The 14,721-nt window shown below is 40.3% G+C and overlaps 1 protein-coding gene across 3 annotated transcripts; it reads left to right on the top strand.

Annotated features, from left to right (window-relative positions):
* Positions 1 to 51: 51 nt before the first annotated feature.
* On the top strand, positions 52 to 11,487 carry tgm2b (transglutaminase 2b). 3 transcript variants are annotated; one of them, XM_031568015.1, is made up of 9 exons: positions 52 to 184; positions 3,367 to 3,549; positions 4,239 to 4,472; positions 4,600 to 4,706; positions 4,962 to 5,078; positions 5,355 to 5,514; positions 6,888 to 7,213; positions 8,122 to 8,258; positions 10,756 to 11,487. In XM_031568015.1, the coding sequence occupies exons 1-7, from the start codon at positions 178 to 180 to the stop codon at positions 6,917 to 6,919; spliced, it is 840 nt and encodes a 279-aa protein (XP_031423875.1). In that variant the 5' UTR covers positions 52 to 177; the 3' UTR covers positions 6,920 to 7,213; positions 8,122 to 8,258; positions 10,756 to 11,487. The 3 variants fall into 3 exon arrangements, with proteins under 3 accessions (XP_031423875.1, XP_042563783.1, XP_031423873.1); XM_031568013.1 differs by having other exon boundaries at positions 53 to 184; positions 5,859 to 7,213; XM_042707849.1 differs by lacking the exons at positions 6,888 to 7,213; positions 8,122 to 8,258; positions 10,756 to 11,487 and having other exon boundaries at positions 5,355 to 5,913.
* The last annotated feature ends 3,234 nt before the right edge of the window (positions 11,488 to 14,721 follow it).

A 14,721-nucleotide genomic window follows, 5' to 3' on the forward strand; every position in this document is an offset into this window, starting at 1 on the left:
ACACACACACACACACACGCAAACGATCACCTTGGAATGACGAGGTTGCTTGTGAAGTATTTAAAAGACATGTGATGGTTCTAGTTCACCACTCAACTGTTGAAGGTTCCACTGAGCCCACAGCAGTAGCGCATCTTGAAGACCGCATTACTACCCCACAAACATCAGACTGCAGAAATGTCACGTAAGTTCCCTTACTGTAATGGTTCCTCAAAAGTTACTTTTAGGTTTGGTTGCTAAAGGAAATAACCGCACTAGTGAATAGTGTAATGTTTCCCTAATGTTTTCTTGTCCGTTTCATAGACCACGATTCTCTATTTGCAGCTATTTATTTAATTCATTTACTTTACTAAAATATGCATGCACTGAAATGCCTGAAATTAAGAATAAAGGTTCACATAATAGGAGATAACTTTATTATACCTTCACATTTATGATATTATCAGAAGTTTGATAAGAACAAAAATCACATTTTAAGGTTAAAATTGTGAACGCTGAAAGCTTTGAATCGAGCATACCCTTAGGGATAGATTGGGTATGTAGTGCAGTGGATGTCTTCTGAATGCTAACAGCTTTATTGTTTTCAATTGTTTCTGTTTATATTGATGCTTGATTTATATTTGTCATTCAATGTAATTTAAATCAAATTGGGAAAATCTTTCAACCACACCATCTCAGAATTGGCAGATATTTGTTTGTCTTGACAAATACACTGTGAGATGACATACCCCAAAATTGTAGCTTCCAACTCCCGAAACTGTTCTGTTTAGAATGTATTTGTATTATGTATTTGTCTTTAAAGCATTTTTCCAGTCACTGGCATTTTTATGATCTTTGGAGCATAATAACTTGGCCATACATATGACCAGAGTTCTGAAATTTGGCATGCGGATTAAATATCTCCAAATAGATGTAATTAATTTTATGCTGGAAGGAATGGCTGAATAGATAGAGGACCAAATAGTGCGACCACACACTCCTGCCCCATATTAGTGACCGCTAGCGCACACAAGCACACATGGTTTGCACACACAGGCACACACAAACAAACATACAACTGATTACACGAACTTCAACAAAGTTCAAACCCATGTATTTAAGTGGACACGGTTGGTGCACCAACTGTGGGTCACTGAGAAAAGATAACTGGATTACCGACTTGTTGGAGAGTTTGTAACATCTACTAGCTGGTCAGTCATACGCAAGAAGTGGCCGCTGGAAGCAGAACATTTACTTTCATAGATAGTATCCATATATGTCTATGTCTACTTTGGTTCCCTGCGAATTACCCTGCTAATTGCCTAGGCTGGCAGAAGGGGCACTGGGAATGGTCTGGGCCAGACCACTTTGATAAAGTGTTTTTTATATACTTAGAAAGTGGTTATTTATTACCTAGTTATTTCTTTGTTGTTTAAAACCCTGAGGAATACTACGTTTATGTTTCAGGGTCTGTCTTGTCATTGTGTATTTTTTTTTTTTTTTTGTCTACCCCTGTGTTTAGAAATGGTGCTGGCCACCTCGTATATATGTTCATTGTTCTGTCTAGAATTTTGAGTCTTGTCAGGTATGTTCTTCTATGTAGACCTACTGATTATTGTCCTCTGGTAAATTAGAGGCTTAGCAGGTATTTTATGGAGATTTTGAACTGCTGATTATTGTACTCTGCTCAGATAGAGGCTTAGCAGGTTTGTTTGTTTTAATGGAGACTGCTGGTAGTTGTCCTCTGCTGATCGAGAGGCTTAGCAGGTTTTCTGTTCTTGAGACTGCTGATTATTGTCCTCTGCTCATATAGAGGCTTAGCAAGTTTACTAGACATCATTGAAGACGAATAAAAGCATATATCTTTGAACCCTTACTCTCTCTCTGAGCTTTTTGGCCAAACCCACATTTTGACGGCAACCCGAGGCTCAATCCATCACAAAGTCATCTGAACCATGTTTATGGCTTTAGAATGTCAGGAAAATAAGTTTACAGACCTGATTTTTCAGTTTTGCACACATATAGACACTTCTAGAATAAATAGCACCTGGAATGATTAAAGCATTAATGTGTTAAACCCCATCCTGTCTCCTAGTTCGTTTTCCTTGTGTTGTCGTGTTCTTTGGTTTTGTGTTTGTTTACCTTTTTTCTCCTCGTGTCTGACTCCTCACGCCCCTGCCCTTGATTGTCTGCCCCGCCTCGATTGTTTTCACCTGTTCCTCGTTATCTATCGTAGTCCGTGTATTCTTGTTTGTCGTTGCGTTCACATCATTGTATGTTTCATCATGGTAATAATGACATTGTGTTTCTCCGTATTTCTAGTGTTGATTGATGTCATTGTTTTCTTCGTTGTTATGTCCTCGTGTTAGTTTGATAGTTCCATGTTATTTAATGTACTTGTTGCCAACATCTGCCCGAACATCAGATTACTCTTTTGGTTTTGCCCTTGTGATTTGTTTGCCTGGATATTGGACTGACCACCCGTGTACCGAACTTCTTGTTAAGTAAACGTTTATTCTCTCTCCATCACTATGTCGGAGTCGAGCGTTTGAGTTCATCTCCACCACTCTGTTTCATAATGTGGGTATAATGTCAAACCTATTTCATAGGGTAATTTCACCTGGTAGCCGATGGGGCAACGTTTTATGAATATTATGCTCAATATTTCAAGCTTTTTTGTATGAGCTGCAGACTTATGGTCACTTTTGAATTCCTGTGCATTACCTCTCCTTCTATGGTAAACAAAATATTCCATCCATTATGTTATGGGTCAAACTGATCTGCACTGTGTCCAGAGAATATTAGAAATTTCAATGTATGGTTCAGACAAATTTTAACGACGATTGATCTTCTATATCTTATATAGAATCAACATGCCAGATTTCAAGTTACTGAACTTCGCTGACTTAAGAATGCTTACTTTAAAAGTAGTTTTCACAAGAACTTAATGCATTTTAAACAGAGAGGTGTTGGGAGTATGAAGCCAATTCTGAGATGGTGTTGTGGATGCCCATAGTTCAAATGACATAAAATTACGCATTGTTCATGTCATCAATTAACGATAACCATTAACTTTATCTTAATAAGAAATTGTAAAATATTCTCAACTACACATGGTGTTTGGCAGGTGAGGTCCTTTGTATCAAAGATTATGACACAGATCTGTGCAAATCAAGGGCGGAGCAATGTCACTGGTAGTCAGTGGTTAGATTAACAACTGATGACCATAGCAGTCCTGGTAGCATATTGGGGCAACAAAGCAAACTGGCCACCATTATGTTGTAATGAAAGATCATACATATTTTGAATGAAAAACTAGAACCATCTAGAACTGCAAATTACAAAGTTAAACTTAAAGTTGTGTTTTTCTCTGTCTTCATCCCATAGCTGTTTTGGATGTAAATCGCGTGGACCTCGACCATGCAATCAACCATAAAGACCACCAAACTGACTTCAGCGAACCAGAGTGTCTGTTTGTGAGGAGAGGTCAAATATTTACCATCTCCCTTCACCTGAATTCTGGCCAGTACAATGAAGGAAAAGACACCCTTACCATCACTGCAGAGATAGGTGAGGGCACAAACCTGCTCTCATAATTTGAATTTAAACATTAAGAATAACGGTATGGGCATAATAAGCATCAGACATGACATGACACTCAGAACCTACATGTTATTGTAGTAAATTGCTAATGCTTTTTATTTATGTGAAGAAGAAAAAAATCATATTGACTCAAAACTATGAAAGAACACAATCCTTTGTGAAACCCTTTTAGGTATTGTTTGAGGCCAGTTTTCACCTCTGAATAATCTTTTTATAATAGGAAAACAGTTGCACATGCATCCAGCTACACTACATCCAGCAATTAAACTTTCCTATATGATTTTTCCAATGCTGATGTCAACACACTGTTCATCTTTTCTTGTGTAAAACAAATCCTGCATGTAAAAACAATCGCATTAATACAACACACATAAGCCATACATACATTTATTGACACCCACATGGAAAAGGTCTGTCAAAACATGCAGAAATGACAAATCTGTGGCATATGTTGCATATATATTCATATTAAAATGGAATTATGTTTTTTAACATGCAAGGTAGGCCATAAAACATGTATACTTTTGCTATGTTACTGTATATGAAAGGGACCATAGTTATCGCATATAAAAATGAGCATATATACACATTTCACAGACTCTTTCATTATGGACCGCACAGTCTGTGTTTTTAACTAATGCCTTGTTTTCCTGCAGGAGCTCAGCCGTCTGAGAACGATGGCACCAGGGCCGTGTTTAGAGTGAGTGACACCATTGATGAGGCAAGCTGGGGTGCTAAAGCTAGCAGTAGAACTGCCGGGGTGCTCACTCTGTCCATCAGCTCCGCTCCCAGTGCTCCCATTGGACACTACACTCTGTTTTTAGATCAGGAAGGACAACGCCAGGTTAAACTGGGCCAGTTTGTGCTGCTCTACAACCCCTGGTGCCCAAGTGAGTGACAATGCATACTTAACAACACACATGCTCCTAGGCTAACATACCTATTTTGACAAGAGCTGTGAGATGTTTTTTGTTGTTGTTTCCCCCCCCCCCCTCTCTGTGCTTGTGTGCATCACAGGAGATTCAGTGTATTTGGATGATGAGGACAAACTGGAAGAGTACGTCCTGTCTCAGGATGGCCTAATATATGTGATTAATCTGGCCCTTCCCTGGATTTTTGGACAGGTGACACTTTAGTCCCAGCCTCCGGGGCACATTACTTGTTTTCAGTGTCTTTTCATGTCTATGTAAGAGACAAATGAACCAGCATTTTAAACTAGGCCTGTGATTAGCTACAGTCAGATAATTCTAATCTCTGTACAACAATCTCTGTTTTTTTAAGGTTACTGTCATTTTTGTATAATTTCATTGTTTGCAACCTCATCCACATTAGCTCAACTATCTAGTGTCTAGTCAACATCTTTCTCATGTACTGGGTAGTTTCAGCAGGGGATTTTGGACATTTGTCTGAAACTGTTGGGCATAGATCCGGCTGGAGTGCAAGGCTGTGGAGCCACGGGAAACCCAGTATATGTGACCAGACTTCTCAGTGGCTTGGTAAGGCCCCAAATATAGTCTCTCTCTAAAAACATGTCAAGACTGCAGTAAATCCAATTTCCTCAGAAGTTATACGTTTTTTCCCATTCCATTGTTGTTTCTCATTGTATGTGGATTCATGCAACAGTATTCAATATCATTCAATACTTTTGCACATATGTTTGCTTTGTTTGTTTGTTTCAGATTATTCTCTTTTCTTTTATTCTTTCCTTCTATTCACAAGTACCTATATTTTCCATACCAGAGGTCCATTTTCCTCTACTTTGCTGATTTCAGATACACAAACACGTGCTTTGGGGAAATTGGAATGACACAAGTGACGGGGTGAACCCAGAAGAGTGGCAAAGCAGTGTGGAGATCCTCCAGCGTTGGGACATGGAAAAGAGCCTGGTGCGCTATGGCCAGTGTTGGGTGTTTGCTGCTGTGAACTGCACAGGTATGATTGTGCTGCTGGGTCATTTTGGCCTGTGTGCTTGCAACGAGCAGCCTTTTCATGTATAAGATGCTGTGCTGGTTCTGAGAAATATTTTCAAAGGAGAAGCAAGTGGCATGGACTAGCCATGAACCACTCGCTGTCTCTTTTGGTGTAATGGTCAGAAATAGATCATTTCATGAAGTGTAACACACTGAGATGTCATTCAATGTCTGGCCAATTAATGTTACTGTATCTGTGATCTTTTACTCAAAGAAACATCACTATCAAGCTGTTGGGAAATAGTTACTTCTATTTTAATAGGAAAAGGCTAATGTAAATATTTTATCTCCTTGAATTTTCCACAGTGTCTCGAGCTCTGGGTATACCATGTAGAGTAATAATCAACTTCGACTCTGCCCATGACACAGACGGTAACTTAACGATCGATAAGTATGTAGATAAATATGGAAGACCTTCGAAAGAAACTCGAGATAGCACATGGTTCGTGTTGCAAAGTTGGATAAACAGATAAAACATAATAATAACACTACCAGTACCACTACTACTACCACTACTACCACCACCATTACTACTACTACTACTACTACTACTGTTGCTACTACTACTACTACTACGATTACATCTTCTCTTACTTCTACCACTACTACTACTTTGTCAATGAAGTGACGAAGTTGGTTGACAGTCAGATGTCTCAAAACGCAAAAGAAGTTAAGGAAGACACTGTTAAATTGATTATGATCTCAGTTTTAACAACCATATGAAAGCAATAACTAAATCAGCTTTTTACCATCTCAAAAACGTGGCCAAACTTACAGGGCTTATTTCAAAACATGAACATTTATGTTGCAATGGTCTTTTTGATGGTCTTCTTTTAGGCCTTCCTAAAAAGACAATACAACTTATACTAAATGCAGCAGCTAGAGTTCTTACAAAAACCAAAGGAAGTGACCACATTAATGCAATACCTAAGTTCTTACACTGGCTTCCAGTGAATCATAGAACTGATTCTGAAGCACCTCTGCTTGTTTATAAATCCCCAAATACCTCTCAGATGTGTTTCAGCACTACATAAATATACTTGCCTTACAACACTGGTTGCATAAATGTACCCACAAGTATAAATATTTAGAAAATAACTGAATGAAAATATAAATCATGATCACAAATTAAATGTACTGTGCAATTGTAAATGTTGCTTTAATATACATTTTCTTTCAAGACAGAACCCAAAAGGAAAACCATAGATAATGTACATTCATGAACAGGATCTATCGATTAGTAGAAATAACTGCATAATTACATGTAAATGAGTGGTGCATAGAATTATCAACGACCAACTATGTCTTTTCTGGCCATGACTATCATTGCCTTAGGAATTTCCACTGCTGGATTGAGTCCTGGATGACACGACCAGATCTTCGCCCTGGATATGGAGGCTGGCAGGCCAGCGACCCGACTTATTTAGGTCATGCCGAAAATATTGGCCCAGTCCCCACAAAGGCAATAAAGGATAGGCAATTGGGCTTGCAGTATGATGCTCGATTTGTCTTTGCGGAGGTGAACGCAAAAGTGATTGTTCACACAAAGCAAATGGATGGGAGCACTAAGCTAGTCAAGGGCTACGATCCTGTGGGATCGAAGATCAGTACCAAGAGTGTATGCAAAAACGAGGAAGAAAACATCACTCTCCAGTACAAAAGTGAGCACATGTAAACACACACACACACACACACACACACACCCACAGAAAGAGAAAATGTAATGCTTAAATAACAAACAGTTGCATTGTATTTGACAAAGTTGTTGTAAAAGTTAATATTGTACATGACCAAAGCAATAGTTCAGTACACAATAACGGCCAAGCCTTAAAAACTGAAATGTTGGGGGGCACTTTGGCGCAAGCAGTAGCCCGACCACATACGGGCTTGACGCCCATGGGGGACACGGGTTCGAGTGGTAAAATGAAGGGGGGGAAATATTATTTTACTGACTGCATTCATCAAAGCAGATGATGAGTATATCAGGGAAACCAAAACAATTACATTTAGTCATTTAGCAGACGCTTTTGTCCAAAGCGACGTACAAGGGAGAGAATATTCAAGCTACGAGCAATAGAACCTGGTGTAACAATAAATAAATATAAAATAAATAAATAAAAAATTACCCTGGACAAGCCAGAAATGAAAATTGAGGTATGTTCCCGTCAATGTTTATGTTTATGTCTTTAACTGTGAATGCACAAAACTGACAATGAACATAATCTGTCTCCACATGCTCATACACAGCATTGAAACATTGCATGCTGAAAAAAAACTCAGTAGTTTTAGCTGTTATTACTCGTATTACTAAATAGTCACGTCCTTCATTATATCCCTCTGCATTTCTGCAATAACTGGAAGAGGCCTTATATTTCTGAGAATGCTTAGAACAGTTCCTAAAACAGTTCCAATACCGTTTGTAGCATACTAATCAGAACCACCCAGAAAACATGGGTCATGTGGGCCTATGATGGGTTTAGGTGAGTTTAGACAAACTGGATGATTTGTTTAGGTTTGTTGTTCTGGGTGGGGTGGTACTCGAAGAATGATGACGTGTCTGCCGCCGTAGATTTCTGGAGAACAGAGAGTCGGACGAAAGCTGTGTGCGGAAATCACTTTGCAGAATCCCCTACCTGACACCCTGACTGGCTGCTGCTTCACGGTGGAGGGCCCTGACCTCACTGGAGGCAAATGCATTCCTGAGAGGTAGGTGAATCATTTATGAATGGAAAGAGAGCCATATTTACTTTGCTATCAAAGGTCTGTGAAGAAAATACAGTGGGGAAAATAAGTATTTGAACCCCTGCCGATTTCACAAGTTTGACCACTTGCAAAGAAATGTGTGATCTATAATTGTAATAGTAGGTGTATTTTAACAGTGAGAAACAGAATATCAACAAAAAAATCCAGAAAACTGCATTTTATAACATTTATGACTTAATTTGCATTTTGCAGAAAATAAGTATTTGAACCCCTAGCAAAACATGACTTAGTACTTGGTGGAATAACCCTTGATGGCAAGCACAGACGTCAGACTTTTCTTGTAGTTGGTCACCAAGTTTACACACATCTCAGGAGGGATTTTGGTCCACTCCCCTTTGCAGATCCTCTCCAAATCCTTAAGGTTGCGTTTTCAATGGGAGGGAATGAGGGAATGAGGTTCAAGCCCAATATTCCACGTTACATGGCCCCATCCATAGTCCCCTCGATGCAGTGGAGTCGTCCTGTACCCTTGGCAGAGAAACAGCCCCAAAGCATAATGTTTCCACCTCCATGCTTGACGGTGGGGATGGTGTCATATTCAGCATTCTTCCCCCTCCAAACGCGGCAAGTCGAGTTGATGCCAAAGAGCTTGATTTTGGTCTCATCTGACCACAGCCTGTCTCCCAATCCTCCTTAGAATCATTTAAGTGTTCATTGGCAAACTTCAGACGGCCCTGTACATGTGCTTCCTTGAGCAGGGGGACCTTGCGAGTGCTGCAGTACTTCAAACCACTACGGCGTAGTGTGTTGCCAATGGTTTTCTTGGTGACTGTGGTCCCAGCTGCCTTGAGATCATTCACAAGCTCCCCCTGTGTAGTTCTGGGGTTATTCTGCACCTTTCGGATGATCACCGATACCGCACGAGGGGATATCTTGCATGGAGCCCCAGACCTAGAGCGATTGACAGTTGGTGTTGCTTCCATTAACGAATAATCGCACCAATAGTTGTCTGCTTCTCACCAAGCTGCTTGCCGATGGTTTTGTAACCCATTCCAGCCTTGTGCAGGTCTACAATCTTATCTCTGATGTCCTTGGTCAACTCTTTGGTCTTGCCCATGGTGGTGAGGTTGAAGGTGTGAAGTATGATTCTTTGGACAGGTTTCTTTTATACACGTCACCAGTTGAGATCAGGTGTACCTTGTTAGGCCTAATGAGGACTAATCTGTGTGCTTCTTGGGCACATAACTGGTCATTGGGAGCCAGAATTATTGCTGTTTGCTTGGGGGTTCAAATACTTTTTTTCTGCATCAAATACAAATAAAGTCATAAATGTTATAAAATGCAGTTTTCTGGATTTGTTTGTTGATATTCTATTTCTCACTGTTAAAACACACCTACCATTACAATTATAGATCACACATTTCTTTGCAAGTGGCCAAACTTGCGAAATCGGCAGGGGTTCAAATACTTATTTTCCCCACTGTAGCAGTATGCAAACAGTCCACCACTACCGGCATTCTATCAAAAATGTCAGGGGCTACACAAGAACATCTGTAAAAAATATGAAAGCTTCAAACAGGTCAAGTGATTTCAAACACGCTGTTCTAGTTCACTTGTCCATATAATAACCTAAAACATGAATTATTTATTTATTTGTAAGTTTAGTTGAGTGGAACAGCTTTGGGAGTGTAATTAGACATCTATGTTGACCTGAGAGAACACGATCAGTGTAGACACACATGGCCAACAATGGTCAGCATACACGTATGCACCACCATCACTGTATGTTTACTGATACGGAACTGGTGACCACTAAAACCACAGCAAGTATCATGGACATCCCACTGCAATGAAGGTGTGTTGCATATACTGGTCTCTGCGGGCCTTGTCAACCACAAGCAACCCTGCTGGTGAAAGAAATGAAAGATAGAGAGACGTGGCCAGTGTGAAGAGTTCAGGGCCCATGGCACAGCTAGTCTACGGGCAAGTGTTGCATTTGCTAAACTTCTTTTAGAGGAGGAGTGAAAAGGAGAGACTGTCCTGAACAAAGTCAATAATCATTCTAAGTAATTAATAAAATAATTTTGAGGATGGCTAATATAAAAAGTGTAAATCAAATCTATCAGTAATGCAGTTTTTTAGTTTTATCTTGGCCCAGCTCATGGCTCCCCAAAATGTTCTTGTATTAAGTGCCATTTCAAGCAAGACTTCCCCGTGGTAACATGCCCCCCCCCCCTCCCCCATAACATGGCCTGCGTTATACAACCATATAAATACATATTACACATAATATGTATACAAATAAAGGTGATCAGATAATGCAGAAATGTATCACACCACATCTGCAGAACAGTGACAAATGCAGATTTACACACATTAACAAAAAATCTGGATTTGTAACATGTTTATGTTTATAATACTCTTGTACACTATAATACTCTTACATACTATTAAGTGAACATTATTTTGGGCTGATGCCTAAACGTTTCTCACCCCTCAGATTGCAGTGTCCAGTGCCGCCAGGCAAGGACGCCAAGACCAAAGTGTTGCTCACGCCTACTCAACCCGGCCGCAAAATGTTGTCGGTCAAGTTTGACAGCGACAAACTCAGGCATGTCAACAGCTTTATCGATGTGATCATCGGAAAAAAGATAAATTAAGAGAGAGCATGTCTTTTGACCATAAGTGCCTAGTAATAGAGACACCCTCTCATCGCCTATTGTTGCCATAGCTTAATGCAATTTTTTTTAAATTCTGTCTCACGCATACTATTTTAAATGTGCTTCCAATGTTGTTTAAATATAACTCCACAACAAACTGTTCTGTGTTGAGGCGATCTTACAAACAAATAGATGCCTGCATTTCTTACACCTGAGGATGTCAGAACCTGAACCCATGAAATGAAAAAAACTTTGATGTTTGATGTTTTGTCTGAAATAAACACTGTCCTCATATTATCACTCATGCTCACACCAATCCGGTCCCCGTCGCTGGGTAAACACTCTCCCCCAGCCTCCTAGTGGACACATGTTCTTAGTTGTATCTGCTTGTTGTCTTACTAAAACCTCCCCTCCCCTTCTTTGTGTGAAATCATCTCCAAAGCTCATGCACTGTAAGCTTTATTAATCTCAAGCCTTGTTTAATGAATATTTGGTTAGAGTGTCTCTTTGCTGTAGACTGTGTCCTTCCTATTAAGCTGAGAAATAAACTTGTGCTTGTGCATTCAATCCTGCCTGGGAGTGGTTCTCTGTGTGACGCATATCTCTCTTATTTTGAGTTAGAATTGAGTATTTAGTTTGTGTTAGAATCTCTCTCTTTTGAGTTAGAATTGAGATGGGGTAGAAATCTACCATGCCCATTTCCTTGAGATGCTCAGTGCAAAGTATCTGCACCAGTAACGTTTGTGTTTCTGTCACCATCAGCGCTAACATTCACTGGAGATTAGTGAACTCATTGAGTTCATGACAAAGCTTCATAAAAAAGACCTAACACACCCAAATCATATAAAAAGAGGCCATAAATGTTTTATGCCTCATGCTTGCAAGTAATTCTCTTTAACGGACAGAATGCCGCTAATAACCCCCATTTGATAATGTCTGACATAAAAAACACATGTAATTGCCCTGGCAACACAATAAAAATGCCAGAGTTCTTGAATGCCTTGTGCATGATCATCCTCATCCATTATCATGCAGACAAGGCACACTGGGCCCAACAGAAGGGAAAGGTTACTCTGAGGCTACTGTGGCATTCTAAGTGTCTGCTGAGAGACAGGGGGAGGAAACAGGCAAGTGAAATAAAGAGGCTGGCCTCTGCCTGACAGGGCCCTGACAGACTCAAGCCCTTTAACTCACGCGGAATGGGAAAACCCACAGACACAGTGGCGGATTGGGCTGCTTCCGCGGTAGAATTAGACCCATAATTCAGAGCGACAAGAGCTCTCTCATGTGACAGAGTTCTGCTGACAGAGGTATACCTGTCACTAGGTAGGTGATGTGGTGTTGGATGTGGCCAATGTTACAGTGAGGACTGGCATGGGCTGATAACCCCACCCCATTACCCCGCCTCCCCTTCTAGATGCTTTCCTATTGATTAGGCATGACTCACCGAGGAGTGCTTTCAGAAAGATCAAGTGGGGTGACTTTCAAGAGCCTGTTTGTTTTCCTTTAAGGTGAGAGGATTCAGCCTCTGAGATATCTCACGTGGAATTTAAACTGAGCTGACAAGACCATGTCCTTATGGTACCTTGTGTAATTGCACACAGTAAAAAAACAATGCACAACCAATTTGATTACAAAAAAAAACAAAGAGACCAATTAACGTGTCAATAAAGGTGGCCTTAACATAACCTGTTGTATTTGGACCCATTTTGATATGGTAGGTGAATAGCTTGTAAACAAGTCTAACGAAATAATGTTCCTCTTCCTATAGCAGCTATTCCTTAGGACATTAATCTGCATATAACTATGAGCTGTGACAATGATCTGCATCTAACTATGAGCAACAGATGAACAAATGACAAAAGCACTCTCCTGCATGTCTGAAACAGACACACATCTGGGTTCTTCAAGTCTGAGTAGCCTGCAAGCACAGTTTATTTTACATTACCACGGTGATGAAAATAACGACCTTGTCAGGATCTTAAGGTACAGGTCAACAACCTATGCTGAACCTAGACATAAATGTCCCCTACTAAATCTGCTAAATTCTGAGGTATTGTTAAGGTTCTTGAACTGTGATTCAGGTCCCACTGATCTGACAGCTGTGTTTCTGAGAGAGGTTTAAATGGTGTGACCATTGTTTCTAATGGGGTTAGATATTTCGTTTTTACCTGAAAAGTACTTCTACGACAGTACATGAAAGAAGAAAAAGTACCTCCAGTACATGAAGACAACTTCAAAGATTTCAGCGAAAACTAAAAATAAAATAAAAAATGTAATTACATTTTTTTAATTAGTTTAGTAATTGTTATCACCTAAGGATGTAATTGATCCTCACACAGATCATTTTAAAGCCATGGTGCAAGGCAGGGCACATGAACCTACTCCAGCCCATGTCAGTCAGCTCATTCTCGTAGAGAGTGGAAAAAGACATACGCAAACTTTTAAAAGCTGACTCCATGCTGGCCAAGCGCTCTTGACGGTACCTCTCAGAGAGGTTTGTGAGGGCTGTGATGTCTGCACAGTAGCTATGTCACAGACCACTGCAGACTGGACAGGTATATCTCGAGCCTGGCCTCACATTACCATGCCATCATGGATATGTCCTCCCACTGACCAGTCATTTCACATGAAATCAGATCTGAACTCCGGCAAAAATGCCACAAGGGCTGTGACCGTCCTGGGGGGGTTCTGGGCACCTGAAATGAACTGTGTGGTGATGATTTAATGTGAGGAGTGCTCAAGGCATTGCGCCAGCAGAGGACGGCCAAAGTAGCCGTTGGTCTCTGCCCCTGTGTGAGAGGAAGATTATGGATACTGGAAATGGCAGCTCATCTACAATGATGTTTTCTAAACAAAGTTCGGGAGGCGCCCATAGGGATGACTGACGGCTGTCACACACCTCACTTCCGCTTTCTAGGAGATTTAAACCTAACTTACAATATATCAGGTCCCACGTTGAAAAGCATCCTACCTCCTCCATTTCACTAGTGGCTCGAGGCTCACATTAGCCCTTATCCATAGGGGTGTCAGAGGACATCGCTCACCGGCAAACTCCACTTCAGGCATCTTAAGACCACGGCCAGCCACCAAGCCAAACCGCACTCTACATCAAGCATTCTGAAGTGTGAACTAGTGAAATCATGGTTAAAAACATTGGCCTTTGCATAAGCTCAACTGGAAATATACCGAATTTATAAATGTCTGCAGACCAGCACTGCTTCCCAGAGCATTCCACAGTAAAGCTATTTTTTTTAAACACAGTTATAACAACTGTACGCATAATTATCATTTCCAAATGGCATCATCTTTCACCTACCTATGTTTCACTCTGAAAAATTCATGAAATATCAAACCGTGTCTGTGACATTACTATAATGCAATAAGTTAAATATCCCTTTATTTGCTTTAACTGAATGTTTTCATGATACATATTAATGAATCTGTGATTAATAAATGCCATTTTAGACATATCACCACTTCACATGAAATTTTGAAGTACTGCTTATTATTGGTCTACAATGTGCATTTTCCGTACTTAAGAAAAGGAAGCCAGGAATTGTCACTGACGTACTGGTAGCCTTTTGGCAGAGAGGTAAATGTTACAGTGAGATAAGTAAGATGGAGTATCACTTGTTCTCTTGATGTACTGCTCCACGGATCTTCAGGAATTCTCATGCACTGTGAATGTTACCCATTACACTGAATTGTTCAGCCTGAACTGTACAGCATAAGACTGCTTGGTCATTTCACTAATGATCCAGTCATTCTCTGAATGGTGCAGACTTTTAATAAGGGAATGTGTC

This window comes from Clupea harengus, chromosome 5 (genome assembly GCF_900700415.2).
Source record: "Clupea harengus chromosome 5, Ch_v2.0.2, whole genome shotgun sequence".
NCBI lineage: Eukaryota > Metazoa > Chordata > Actinopteri > Clupeiformes > Clupeidae > Clupea > Clupea harengus.